The sequence below is a fragment of the Tetrao urogallus genome (assembly GCF_951394365.1).
Source record: "Tetrao urogallus genome assembly, chromosome: 10".
Taxonomy (NCBI): Eukaryota; Metazoa; Chordata; class Aves; order Galliformes; family Phasianidae; genus Tetrao; species Tetrao urogallus.
Genome location: NC_136823.1, coordinates 15,425,167 through 15,440,519, shown reverse-complemented (window position 1 = coordinate 15,440,519; position 15,353 = coordinate 15,425,167). Strand labels below are relative to the sequence as shown.

General features: G+C 37.7%; 1 protein-coding gene across 1 annotated transcript in view; it reads left to right on the top strand.

The window, feature by feature from the left end:
- TAFA4 (TAFA chemokine like family member 4) overlaps positions 1-15,152 on the top strand; it is a gene marked incomplete at both ends in the record, with an annotated part of 47,451 nt that extends 32,299 nt beyond the window's left edge. Inside the window, 3 exons of the mRNA XM_079540302.1 lie at positions 1,782-1,937; positions 9,783-9,907; positions 15,087-15,152. Coding sequence (XP_079396428.1) covers positions 1,782-1,937; positions 9,783-9,907; positions 15,087-15,152 — 347 coding nt within the window. The remainder of the gene's footprint in view (positions 1-1,781; positions 1,938-9,782; positions 9,908-15,086) is intronic.
- Positions 15,153-15,353: the final 201 nt, after the last annotated feature.

The window sequence follows — 15,353 nt, the reverse complement described above, 5'->3', positions numbered from 1 at the left end:
TTCTTTCAGCTACATATTGATCCCTGGAGCTGGCTCTAGTCCATCCTTATGATGTACTCTCTGACAAAATGGCTTCTTCTCTTATCTTGGCATCTAATGTGAGTTGAATAATGACTTTAATTAAAACAAGACCTGACCACTTGGTCTTTCAGGTGAGATACATAGCAAACTCAAGTGTGTGGCTTGAGCAGTTCCATTTTTTTCCTTTCCTCACTCCAATATGAAGCGTCCTTCTCAGGTCATGGCCCAGTAACCTTGCTCTCCTGAAGTCAGGAGGAATTTTGCCACTGTTTCTGAGAGTTCAGGACCACTACTCTAAGCCAATGGAAACTTACCCTGTTTACTCTAAAGTGTTTTGGCTCACGACTTTGATCCAATAAATAAATAAATAGAGAAATGCTCTCAGACTAACAACCTCAATTTACAAAATCTTTTCTGTCACAATCTCTGTCCATCTACTCACTATCTCCAAACGCTGTCACTCAGAGGTGTTTTGCAGAAAAATACCCTGCAATGAAGTGGCACGGCCAATTTAATTTGTCTGTTTGTGCTTTTATTTTTTTTATTGACTTACAGAGAAGCTGCTGACCTACGAGCTCATAGCTGTTTTCACCTTTTTTTCATGTTTACTATGATATAGGTATTAGGTACTTGCATGGAAATTCATAGTCTGCCGGTAAACTTAATACAGTAGATATGTAAGATACTTTTATGCTGTCTTCAACATTTTTCCTACTTTCTGTAAAATGCATTATGCTTTATTCTGCTCTGGCACATTTTGCTTAGATGTTCAGCGTGGGTTTTTCCTGAGGAAAAAAGGAAAGGCATCCAAACACCTCTGTGCGTAGAATTTCTTTTTACATTTAGAGTGCGCAAATAAAGACTAAATTTCCTTTCCAGGATTTCGTATACATAGTTTTCTGCCTATTGAGATGGTTGTGAATACATATTTGGCAAGAAAAGTCAGGCAGCCCTCCAGCTGTGCTTGAAGTACTTGTGGAACAAAAACACACAGGGCAAAGTAACATTGCCAAGTCAACCTCTTAAAAATTAAGTGTATATTTGTATACTGTCCTCTTTTTGTTTTCTGTCATGGGAAACCAGTTTGGAGGCCTAAATTGCATTGCTAACTTTGTTGAGGGTTTCCCACTTAATCATTTGGTAAAATCTTGTCTATAAGGATGTAACCATGTAAACGTGTCCATGTTGAATCAGAGCAAGATGCCCTCTGTATAGTTAGTTACAGATACTGGATGGGCAAGCAGAGTAGTTCTACAAGCATGCCATTGTAATATTTTCACTTGTTTTGCTACATCTCAGTAGCTCTGATACTGCATAACTTTACATCAATATCTGTACTTTAGTCCCTTCTCCTAGTTAGGTGTTGAATATTTTTGGCATCATCTGTCTAACTTAGTAAAATTAAAATCAAACAAAACCCAGCACCCTTTTCCATAGTAGTGTTAATTTACAAGGTGCTTTACAAACATAGATAAGAGCCATTCAGGGCTCTACTCTGTGTAAGACAGACAAATGCAGGATGAAGCACTTGAAGGCAGTTCAGAAAGTGAGGATGTGGAAATGAGTTGTGCAAAGAGAAGAGTATTATGAAGTGGTGTTTCTGAGCAAGGGTTTAGGAGGCGACTGGAGGAAAACAGTGCAGTACAAGGAGCCCAGTGTCCTGGGGAAATGTGGTTGCAATCTATTTGAAGAGCAGTGACTTTTTCTTTATACACTGATGTTTTATTTTGCTCTCCATCACTTATCCTTGCAATTATTAGGCCAGCACCAAGTCAAGCAAGGGACGTGCGAGGTTGTGGCAGTGCATCGTTGCTGCAATAAGAACCGGATTGAGGAACGATCGCAAACAGTCAAGTGCTCCTGCTTCCCGGGGCAGGTGGCTGGGACAACGAGGGCTCAGCCCTCGTGTGTGGAAGGTAAGCAGCCTCCTGCTCACCCACAGCTCCTAAGTTTGTTCTCCTTGATGGTTTGACTCCCCACTGCCTCAAAAGCATAATCCTTCCTTTTGTTAATTTTGAAAACATCGCTGTGCATTGATTATAATGAGTCAGTGCATAAATCCGGGTGTAATTAATCCTCTTAATATATGTACTCATCCATTTCATGTCTGTGCCAATAAAACTTCTTAATTTTTTTTCTTTTTTTTTTTTTCACACAAGAATTCTACTTTAAGACTGGTCTGGAAACAGCAGAAATAAAAGACTTCAATTAATGATATTAACCCTTATACTACTTTTCTGAAAGAGTGGTCAAGCACTGGAATGGGCTGCCCAGGAAGGTGGTGGAGTCATCTAGCCTGGAGGTGTTCAAGATACGGTTGGATTTTGTGTTGAAGGACATGGCTTAGTGAGTACTACTGGTGATAGGAGGATGGTTGGACTGGATGATCTTAAATGTCTTTTCCAACCTTGGTGATTCTGTGATTCCAGTTACCTTTAGACCTAGTAACTTGACTGGAAAGTCACTGGATAATAAATGCAGCCCTAAGAGTGAACATGCAGACAATGCTGGGACATCTGATTGTGAAAGGTGTTTTCCAGATGGATGACTCACCATTTTATGTGCTGAATGGTCTCTTAATGCTGGACATTAGTGCTATAATGGTGTCCCACCTCTACTGGATTGTGTACATTGTAACTCCAAATGAGTTGGAGTTGGTAGACCAGAGCAGAGCATTTTTGTTTTTCTGTATGAAACTACAGCCTTATGAGTTAAATATAAAACAAAAGACTCAAAAACATTTTTTCTAAACTTTCAGAGCTGTTTAGTTCTAGAAATAAAACTAAATACGTGCAGTATGTCTTTTTTTTTTTCTTTTTTGTTTTCCACTTCTTATTAAAGAAAACATTTTAAATTTTTTTTTAAAAGGCTGTTCAGACTTTACATGCCTTGTAATCTGGGAGCATAATAAGCTTTAACTGTACAATTTGTTAAGTAGTTTTCTCTTCAAAGGATAAATACCCTCTGTTTTCAGGTGATACAACAAGCAGAAATACTTTTCAATATGACAGATAATAAAAGTCACTCAGTGTTCTAAACTTGCCTAAGGATTGCAAAGGTGACACTACATTCCATGATAGAAAGACATAAATGTATGATATGATAGAAACTTAATTCAGTCTGTCAGTACAAGTAGTTGCTGAAAGAATTTAGTGGCTGTTTGTTACCTTCAAGGATAGTTGAAATTAAATAAGACAGAATATTATGAATGTGAGGTTTTGGTTCCTAAAGTGGAAGTCTTTGATTCCTCCTTATTTCTTAGGGTAATGCTTTAACATGCTTCACTTTTTGGTTTCTTTTCCCTGCAAGAATCTGAGCCTGCAGTGTTTTTTTCTGTTGCTGTAGCACAGAAATTATAACTATTTTTACTCAGCCTCAGGATTAAATGTGCTTTTCCCCACTCTGTACACAGCCTTCAGTTGGCTTCTATGCTGTGGAAGCCAGAAATCTTTTCTGGAAAAAAAAAAACACAAAAACAAAACAAACAACAAACAAACAAACAAACAAACAAAAAACCCTCTTGAATTTGCATACTTTAGGCTGATATAGAGGTTTTGTTTTCTTTTCTAACACCTCTTTGCCAAACAGAAGGATATTTGATTTGCCTCTGAATTTAAAGGGAAGGACATGCTTGAATTACAATTTTTCTAACCAAAAGAAAACATTTTGTAGGGCAGTTGTCTTACAGCAGTATTATAAAGTATTTCATTTGAACTTCAGACCTTATCCAGTAGTAATCATTATTTGCATTAGAGTAGCAATTATCTCTGTGCTTATGCACATACATGGCACACATGGGTGCTGCCTGCAGTTCCTTCCTCACATTACATACTTGTTAGATTGTGCTCAGATAAAAAGAGGAAATATGGCACTTCACATTCACTGAATGCATTCATTAGGTGCCACCCACTGGTTGTGTCAGACGATGTGATTTTTGGTCATACACACAGATGCTTTTACAGATTGAAATCTTGATTTTAAAGAAGTCTAGTGCTTAGTAATGTTTATTAGAAATGTTTTCTAAATCCAAGTAGAACATATATACCTATAAACGTGTTCTATTTGGACCTTAGCCTCTTCAACGCATGTTCAAAAAGGAAATAACTGAGGAAGTCATGGTGGAGAACAATAATAAGCAGGGTGAAATCCAAATGCGAACACCGACTGAACTTTTCAGGTTTTGTGTATTTTAACCGTTACCATCAATGAAGAGATTACTGGAAGAGGGTGAACGGGCTCATGTTTTATGTTCAACACTGAGTGGCAACCTTAAAATAAAGCTATTGGAATGGAATAACATTTTTCTTTCTTGGCCAAACAAATGATTGGTTACATGATTACATAATTACAATTAATTAATTTGATATCTATTTGATGATTTTAAAGAAGTCTGCTGCTTCTTGCTCTTCCTAAATGAAGGTCTGGTTTCTGTTTTAGTGTTTACAATCCAGGCAGCACAGTGAGCTGGCTCTAATGTTCATTTCAGCCAGGCTGGCAAATCACTGATTGTAGCTCATCCACAAGAACTTAAGACACTGCAGCAAATAGATTTTCTCAGAGTATGGAAGGCAGTTAAGATGTGGGACTTCAGCAATTTCTAGACACACTGTACTTGCTGTTCTGTTCTGGAATAGAACTTCACATTTGAGTAGCTAGCCTTCAGCTATATATACATATATATATATATATGTTTTGGGTTTTTTTCCACAGAAAATTGTAACAATTAAAACAAGCCTCATCTGAAATCTGTACTTCTGGTTTTGGTACTTTATAGATGTTATTTTTCTTTCCCCTTGATTTTCTTACTCTTTCAGCATATGGGTTTTCAGACCCAACTCCCACAGGATTTCAGTGACAGATTTTTTGATTAATTTGAGTGGAGGTAGAATCTAGTTCATCAAACACAGCTCCTTGTTGATAGGTATTGGGCATTGTGCCCTTTTGCATAAACAGGCCATAAAAAAGGTTTATAAAGCCTGTCATTATTGTTTTTAGGATGTAGTCATAGGCCAGCTGGATATTTGGATCTTGAAATAGCTTGATAGATGATGAAGAACTTTACACAAGGTCAGATTAAACCAGCACTTTATTAAAGCAGTACTGTATGTTAAGGCTAAACTGTGCTTGGAGAAGTAGAGCACAGCATACCAATACTGAGAGCTACCAGAATTTGGGAAAGCCTCCTGTTTGAGAGAAGTCAGACTGGATGTTTATATGATTACATTTAGACATAGATCTCCACAAGTGACATATTTTTTTCCTCATGATATACAGTAAGGAGGAAACAAAGGTACTTTGAGTTGTAGAAAAAATATAAATGTCTGGATAAATTTCAAGGAAAATAATGTGTTAAAATTGTACAGGAAGGAATATAAAAATATTTAGATTTTATAAATACACTAAGTGAAACTTTTAAGTGCCTTGAGTGCTACGAGCCATTCCTTTTCAGTGTGGTATGATAATACCCACAGCGCTGTGGGCCCTAACTAACATTTATAGAGTGTTTTGCAATTCTGCAGTGTCATTCTTCCCAGAAACTTTAAACACCGGTAGCAGCAAAAGTCAGATTAGTTCATTTAAAAGAAGGATATAAAGGCTAAAGTCAATGTTATAGTCTGGGATATTCAATAGGGTTTCACAAGCATAGTAAAATCACTTGTGGTAGCCTAAATGAGAGTATAAAGCTAGAAGCCTTTGGGTCAGGGTATTTCTGTAATCCCTTGTCCACATTGACATGCTCATTAACTTTCTTCTCTCTCAGATAATTGTATTTTGGATGTAGCTAACAAGAAGCTCTAATCTGTGTATTTGAACTTAGTTCTGAAAGCTATTGGCAAGTATTGGCAAACAAGAAAAGCAAGGCTACTGCTTCTGTACACAGGCACACCTCTTTTTCTGTATTTTTTCTTCTTTTTTTCCCACCTTTCAGACACAGGCTAACTTGCTGCTTTGAGAAATGTTGCTGTAGATGAAATGAGCCACTAAACTCAGGAAAAAAAACAGAACATACGACCACAAGTAGTTAAATACACAGAGAAAACATCCCATACAGCCTGTGTATCCTGCCTTGAGTTCTGGCTATACTACTTGATTGCAGCTGTAGAAAACGTTGCTTAACAAAGGTCAACTCATTCTTCTGTCAATGATCGACAATTACATTTAAAATAGTCATAATGAGATTTTGTTTTTCTCCATTTTCTTTGTGGAATTTGTGGAATGGAGTAAGCAATTCTAGGTTGTCTAGCAGCTACTGCCAAGAAGATAAAACATTAATAACTTTTGTTTGGAGAGAAGTGAAGTGCTTTAAATGTCTCTAAGTAAATCATCAGTACCCAAATCATTTTCCATCCAGTCAAGTCTGGTAGAACTAGAATTTATGAGGAAAAGCATTTGGATTCAAGGTCTAAATAATTAAAGGTTTTCTATAGGGTCAAAGAAACACAGTGAAGAAAAAGTACGGTTCAGGCTGAAAGCCAACTGGATTACAGACCGAAAGGAAGAGACCATAGAGAAACAAGAAAACAAAACAAAACAAAAAATCAATCAATACGTAGCAAATAGATAAGATTTCCTTCTCACTGTATTTGGATGTATTTCAGGATACTTGATAACTCAAAAGGATGCTAATGCTGTGTCAGTATTCAAAGAAGAAAAGGAAATATACAATAGAATGAATAGTCGGCTGAAAATTTATATGGAAAGCTTAATCCAGTGAGGTAGGAAAGACATCTGTATTTGTCATGACTACAGATAACATGGATTTGTTTAAGCAGAATATGAAGTAATCATTAAATAAACTTTTTGTAATCCCTTCAACTGACTTGAAAGCAAATATTGACCAAAAAAGAAAGAATGGATTTCATCCGGATCAAAGGAGTAACTAACGATGAGCTCAAGGCAGTCACATGGCATAGTCCTCTGTTGTGGGGAGTTGAACCTGTTTGAAAAAACTCTGTGTTAATAAAGACAAATGCATTGCATCGAGAAACTGAAGAAGTTGAATCAGCTCAGCTTATCAGGCAGAAGATTGAAAAGTGACTTGATTGCAGCGCGTTCAATACCTTCACAGGGAGAAAATGATGGTTACTAACAGATGCTGTAAAGTAGAAGAAAGTGCAGAAGAGGTTTAAGGAGGGAAAAAAAAAAAAAGCAAACCCTAAAGCTGTATGTTTCATGCTGAGATTGTTTAATTGTTGTGAAAAATGTCAATGGGAGAAGTAACTTTCTTCACCTGTGCCAGAATGGCTTGGAAGACAATGTAACTGAACACAACTGAGGGCACAACACAGTGAATTGCATAAGGCAAGACAAGATGAAGTATTGGCACCTTTTGGCCTTAATCTCTGTGAATCTACTGTTTCCATGGAGTTGCATCATCGAGGGAGCAATGTCAGCAGAAGATTTATTTCTAGTAGGGTAACCACCAGCAAATTGACTGGCAAATGTCAAACTAAAGCAGTCTCCTTTCCTTTCATTAGGGTGGTTGTGTATGAGTGTGACACAGCTGCTCTTGTTTCCTAGAAGAGTCATCTGCTGAAACCTCTCCAAGAGTGCCTCAATCTGAAAACTGGAAACTTTTATGTCCTACGGAGTCACATGGTTACAAGGACAGCAATAGTTAAACAGCTCTCGCTCTGAAGATAAACCTAAGTGACTGATGGAGAATTTTAATAGACTAATCTCAGGAGTGTGTTTGACACAAACAGCCACAGCCATTTAGGATATATAGCCTGCATAGTGGACATTAGAACTACTAAGAGACTGGACATAAAATGGATATAAGAATTAGTGCAGTGCTACAGCAAAGGACTAGGGATTTGCTGAAAGTTAATAGAATGAGACCTGCATTAGGGATTTCAAAGTGTTTCCATTAATCAGAGGAAAGATGTCTGCACAGAATAGAAATCAAATAGGAGAAGGGTAAGAGTCATTTTCTCTGAAAGTGTCTAAACAAAAGACAAACAGAAGGTGAACTAGGCAGAGCTTGTTTGAGTTAGATTGACTCCACAACGTTTCCTTCTCATATCTCTGCTTATTTTAATGGAAGATGGTACTGCTGGAAGTGATGGGCCTGATTCACTGCTTTTGTACACAGCCCACATTTCATGAACCAGGAAGGTATGTGGTGATAGTGGTATAAATATGGAAGCGGGCTCACTTGTCTGAGTGCAGGCAAGCTCTTATGTCAATGCATGCATGCTCACAACAGCACAGTGCAGAGCTGTGTAATGTGGTAGCCAGGCCTCCCAGCAGGGCTTGCTGGCTCTGAATGTCATCTCTGTAAATGCAGCTAGCTTACTACCAGGATCTCATGCAGACATCCCTGCAGATGCCCTCAGTCTTCTTGAGTCTCACCTTCTAGAGTAGGTTACATTTAACAGAAATTAATGTGATTATTCAATTTTTCTCTGAAAAAGTAGCAAAGATATGAAATAAACTGCTGGACCGTTCATCTGGAGTGGAAGTGATCCCTCACTTCTTAGGGAAGCTAACCAGGTTTCATCCATTTCATCAGCAATCAATCAGAATCAAAGCAAATTATCTAGGGTGCAAATAGCTGGTGACAGGAATCATACATTCATTTTATAATGTTAGGAGAGTGAAAGAATCATTTATAGAAGCTAAACTGGTGTTTCAGAAATGCATTTTTCATAGTGCTCTTCACGTAGCCCTAGAATGAAAGCACAAAACAAAAGTAATTGAATGAGCATTTCAGCAATATTCCTATGTCAGTTTGCTTCCTTGTCACCCTAATTTGAAGGTTGAAGAGATATGAATCTACCTTGAAATTAGAAGGAAAAAGAAGTGCTTTACAACAATTAGACTAAATTATTTTTGTTCATCTCTTTTGGATGTACTTTACTGTAAAGCATATTTTGTGCACAGAGTAGAATAATGCAGACTAACTACATCAGCATTCCCAACCATTTTTTATTTTGAAATCCAGTTTAGTTTGTGTATGATTACAAACTGATACTTTTCAAAATCACTTTCTCTGGGATTGGATGAATCCTGTGAACAATGCAAAACTGAGAAATGCATGCAGAAGTTTGCATTAGTTTTTGGGAAAGTGTATCTGTTACCAGCAGTATTAAAAAGTCACGACTACGGGTATAAAGATAGCGAGCGGGAGCTTATTAACAAAAATTGGCTTAGGGGTAGAAAATTAATAAATTTGCACGGTTAGTGTGCTACTGAAGCCTTGCCAGACATTTTGCAAAACTGGCAGTGTAACTGCAAGTAGATTTTCAGTTAATAATCTAATGCTTTTCAATGGTTTTCATGTCCTTATTTGCGCTACCTACTGACAGACTTCACATGCTTACTTCTGTGCAGTTCTATTTTCTTACCCAGTGGAGGGAGAAACTGCCATTTCTTTGTCCAGTCTCACATATGCATATCTGAATTAAACAAAAAGCCTTAGTTTCCTACTGCCTTACAGCAGGTTCTTTGCTAAGGCACATAAATGAAGGGAGCATGCAACTTCTGTAGTCAGTAGAGGAGCAGAGGCACTTCCAGAGGTTAGGTCACTCTCTGTTAGCATTGGTCTCTATGCCATTTATTCTTCTGTGTGCTGGTGAACTTTTTTAGCCATATCTGCAGCTCAAACATGATCAGTGTGATAAGCTTCTAAAACAGTAACTATGGGTTCTACCTTTTGTAATCAAACAACTGAACAACCCACGGGCAACCTACTTACAAAAAACAACAGTATTAAGAAAAGATTGTGTTCTGTTTCTCTTTCCCATTTCTTTTTCAAGCTTCTATTGTCCTGCAGAAGTGGTGGTGTCATATGAACCCCTGTTTGGATGGAGAGGACTGTAAGGTGCTACCAGACTACTCAGGGTGGTCTTGCAGCAGTGGAAATAAAGTCAAAACCACAAAGGCAAGTACAGAAATCACCTATTTTAATATAGATAGAAGTCTGTTGGTGGCATTTGCTAATTTTGTTGCATTCGTGGTTGTGAGCACCAGTGCTAGACTCCTCAGTATTCTGGAAAGAGTGATTAATGCAATTGTTCTCAGACAGGAAAATGCTGGGTAAGAACTGCCCTTTTGCTCCCAGCCTAGTTGAGTTATTGGATGTTGGAGTGAAACCAAAGAAACGATTCAGATGTGACTGTTGTAGTGTTCCAGGATCAGTTCTTCTATTTGCATACTGATTACATAGATCCAGGGTGTAAAATTATCTAAAGTTATATTCTTGCACTACTGCAAAGCCCTTTTAGTTTTGGAATGAAGTAGCTAACCTTTGGAGTTGAGAATTCGTACTGACGTCACTGGAACTGTGGGACACTGAGCACCAGTGGAAATCAAGCTGGTTCCAATAATTTCTAATTACAGGCCATCGTGAAGACAGCCTGTTTTTAAAATAAGCTTTGCTCTGCCATCTATTTCTTAATTAATGGCCAGCAGAAAGAAAATATCATGTTCTCTGTCTACTTAACAATCTGAAGTGAGTTCAGTGCACTGAAGTTCAACAAGTCATAGTGAACTGCATGTCTAAATATATCATAAAACATGAGCTTTCACCAGGCTATAGCAGCAAAGACATATGCTTAGCTTTTTCCTTTACAGCCTCTTCTGAATGGAAATGAATATTGTTGATTAGGTAACAGTCTGAATTAATAAGCAAACACTGACATCAGATGCTGTATAACAATTGCAGTTTTAAGGAGAAAAACATGTTCTAATTCAGGATGAAGGAGAAAATTAGTTTTGGGCAGCTGTGGAGTGAGTTCAGTGGTCCAGAGACCGGCCATACACTTACCATGATGGCAAATTCTTTGGAGAAATCTGACCAGAAAAATCTGAAAAACACTATTTCTCTTTTAAAGATCACAGAATGGTTTAGGTTGGAAGGGAGACCTGGAGGTCATCAGGTCCAATGCCACTGCTCAGTCAGCGGAATTACTGAAAGGTATAGACTACCCTCAGCGTTTGAAGTTTTTCTTGACTTCATTGACTTCAGCTGCTCATATGTAAATAAGGGATAGTGTGGTGTGGTGGCATTAGACAGAATGGTGAGACAGGACAAGTAGGGGTTGAATAAGATAATGACATCTATGGCATTGACAGCTGGAGCATCAGGTCTTCATTCATGTTGCTGTCTTTTCCTTCTGTGTGCAGTTGCCTTTCAGTTCAGTGAGGTCAACTGACCCCAAGACATATAATACAGCCTGTACTTATGACTCTTGCTCTTAAACAGTGAAAAGAGGAAGCCTGACTCAGTGGGAGTTTACTAATAGAAGGGCAAAGTTGGCATGGATCATTTATTTTATTATCCATGACGAAAAATGCAGCCGGCAAGCTACAGAATATAGCAATGCATTCTGATGAGTTCAGAGATGTCTTTATAAAGCTGGAGTGGGACAAATCATCCTGCCTGCAATTAGACCTGTGCAAATTCGTCAAGTCTGGTGAGTTTGTGTGAGTCTAACAGAGGGCATAATGTAGCAATATGAGAGCAAATGCTATTTCATTAAACTTGTCCTCTACTTTGCTGGGATGTGGAGTGATGTTTTTTGCATTGATTTTTATACAATAGGAGATTAAGGGATATTTAATTGAAAGGATAAGCAAACAACTGGCACGTATACTTAGATGTGAATTGTTCTACCACATTACTGATATGAGAGCTGCTCATTTTTTGTCTTGCATGACTTTGCTTTTCTTTTGCTGTCCTTTGTTATTTTAGACTTACAAATGTTAAAGTAGGGCTGTGCTTCATTGTGGATGTGCTTAGTGGCAGCATAAGGGAGATCCTAGTTCTACAACAACAGAAATATAGATATGAATAACAAAGTTAATGGTTATACATCTTATTGAGAGGAGTCCTAAACTTTACTAGTTATTGGCCATGTTAGAGAAGGGAACAGGTGAGTAGCAGGCTACCTTAAAGAGCACATCCATGTTTCCTCTGTTTTGCATTGCTCATGGGTGATTATCTACTAAGGTACAGTCATTGCACAAATATAATGAATAAAGGTAACTCCAGATTCTGAACAGAAGCTTGTGGCACATACAATATTGAACTGGAAAGAGAGTGGAAAGGAACGGACGGAAAAACCCTTTATTAGAGGAAAAAGTGTGAGGTAACTTTTTTTTTTTTATTATTTTAAAAATGATCAAAATAATTGTCCACACTCAACTCAATCTGCAGAATATGAATTAAGTGCATTATTAAAACTCAGCACAAGTAAAGGACTGCCCTATGACCAGTAGTCCAAACTATACAGCACCCGTGTAGCTCAGTGCTGGGATACTTAATTAGGAAACACACAGCAAAACCTTTGTGAGCAGTTATAGAAAATGTACCCACATATGAAATGCTTTCAGTTTGTAGTAGGCTTACATCTAAAACATGAGAGTTGAGATCCATTCGATACTAACTTTTTTTTCTATGTTATGTAGCAAAGATGATCTCATTACCATTTAAATTTCTAATCAATTTTTAAAGCCTACTAACACCTTGGGATCAGTGCTAGTTGGGATAGCGAGTTCCTCAGGTTAATTACACGCCAAGAGAGGAAATGCCAAGTAATCACTTTTAAGTCTTCTATCTTATTCAAAAATATTAGAGTGACTTGAAGTGTATGAAGCATGGAGAGACTCCTGATACTACTCAGTGTTTAGATGTATAGGTGGTAGCTGAGTGGGACATCTAAATACATGAAAAGCTAAAGGGCTTGTATTTAAACCAGTTACTGTGGGGAGGAAAATAAGAACTGTGCTATGTGTTTGTTAAGCTTTATAACATGTCCAGATGCTACAGAGCAGAGCTGACCAAAATTCCTCCCTGCAGGCTGCTTTATTCTTACCCATTTGCAGGGTGGTGATGCCTCTCACTGTGCAGACAAACCCACTGGGTTTGCTTAGCACTGTGTGCGTGCAATAAGGCTTGCACATACATCCCTAACACACCTGATGGAGTGTGCATAGTGCAATAAAGTGAAGACCATGGGATCCTGTGGAGGAAGTGCTATCCAGAAGTGACTGCAGTTGCAACAGCAGTTTGTCCACACTGCACATGACGTTCTCTCTGATCTGTGCATCCCTTCCATTAGATGTGCTGCTGGGAATGGGCACTTTGCATGAATGGTTCTTGGGGATGTAAGTGGTACACTGATTCTGTAGGCATTGGTGTTGAAACTGATGCTAAGCTAAATGAAGCAGAAGAGTGATGTTCCATGTGATGTTGGTGGCTGTTTAATGGTAAACAGCCATTTCTTCATCTGCAAATCTTAGTACTTTGGATAACAGTACAATTAATGTTTGGCTGGGGTTAGTTCATTCATGATGTGTCCTGTTTTACAATGGAGCATGTTTTATAATCCTCATTGGAAAGATTCTATGTTGGTAACTGTTTCCTCCTCTTTTATAGGTAACACGGTAGCAAAGAATAAACCTGTGGGTCCTACTGGAACAATGGTGTGTGCAACTGCATTGCTTGGCTGTTAGACAGAGACCCTATTTTGTGAGGGTGCTACTGACTTCATTCTTTGAACTTGCAAAATGACTTAGTGAAAAGAACAACTCTTCTTTCAACTGTGGCTGGAGTTCCTGAAGCTGGATTTTGCTATACAGAACAATGAATGTTTAATTTAGTGAGAAAACACAAGGAGATTTGGTTCTACCTGAAATGCACCTTGGATTCTCCAGCTTCTGCCACCTGACAGCATTTTGTAGAAGCACAAACCTGAACTTCTGCAGTACATCAAGGACAAAACTTTCTTTGTGATGCTGAGATATATAAAATTGCTCTAAAACAGTTTAGATTATGAAATTAACCTAGGATACCATAGAAAGAAAATTCTTACATTGGAACCATTATGGGTTTGTCTGAGGTACTTCTCACAGTACAGCAGAAAAATACAAAGCTGATCCCAGTGCTGACAGGACAGTGTTAGTAAATAACATATTAGTGTATTTTCAGCTGTGATTTAGTAACTATCAAGGTTGTTAGAAAGTGAGAAGATGGCACTTATAAATCAGTAATGATTATAGTATGGCATACTTTGGTTATATCTTTGCAATTGAATTTATTTCCTTAGGTAGTTATAGGTACTTTAATTTTTACATTCACAAGTGATGGCAGGGAAGCATGAGGAAGAGACAAAATTGGAAAGTAGATAAAGCTTTTGCTGTCCTAAAATAAATCCATTCTCTAGGGGAATAGCAAAGTATATGTATCCCTTGCCTCTTTGAATCTAGATATGGAAACGAATTTAGCCATTAGCTAGAAATATGCATTCAGATGCCTCAAAAAAAACAAGAAAAAGATAGAAAAAAGAAAAAAAGTGAGCATGCTTGTACTGCATAAGGAGGGCTTACTGGAAGGAGGGTAATTTGTTCGGATTTTCATAGCTTTGGTTATATCCTACTAGGTAACATGCTTAAAATTCATGAGCAAAAATTCTAGATAAAAATGAATCTTTGCTTCCAATTAGTTCTTGTTTAGACTGATTATTATAATTAAATGTCCAGTTCTTTGACAGACTGAATTTCCAAGTGATTACATTTTGTGACACATAATTGTTCCATATTATTGTAGATGCATTTCATACTGTTTTTCTTATTTGCCTGTTGCAGTTTTTTGTCATCAGTCTTCATAAATAGAACAGTAAGTAGAAGTGAAGCTGTAGCCAGGCTGATCCCCAGTATATCATTTTGGACTTAGGATGCATTACAACTGACTGAAATGCAATGATGCAGATGGATATCTTGCAGATGAACTGCCGCTGACCCAGCTACTGAACTCATTGTTATGCTTTATGTAAATACCAGGGGAACAATGTAAATCTAATTTTTATATAGCTAGAAAAGAAAAAAAAAAGAAAAAGAAAAAAAAATATGTTGTATTAATTTAGATCATTGTGCATACGCTTTCAGCTTTGTGGGGAAGATACCATCAGCTGTGTGAAGCTGTTCAGAATAATGATGTTTAGCTTTTCTAGCTTTTGATTTGCTGGAGTGAGTGCAAGCTCTCAGCCAGAGAATTCCACAGAAGTTAGTGGGGGAAGGTCTGGCCCTGTGTTCTTTTTCTTCTGATTTCTCTGGTTTAGCCCACTTTTGGTTATGCATTTGATGAAGCTGGGATCATGGTGGTCATTGTACTTGGTGATAAGTAAAAAAGAAATGTTCTGCTCTATCCTCGGACAGCTAAACAGTGATTCTACCTAGCAGACTCTGCTTTCCCTAATGAGTTCTGCATTACTGGTATTTTTCCATTGTTTCTATTTCCCAATTATGTTTTAATATTGCCTTTTCTCTTTCTATTTTTTCTGTATCTGACTATTCAAGAATATCATCTGTGAAAGTTGTTTTTCGTT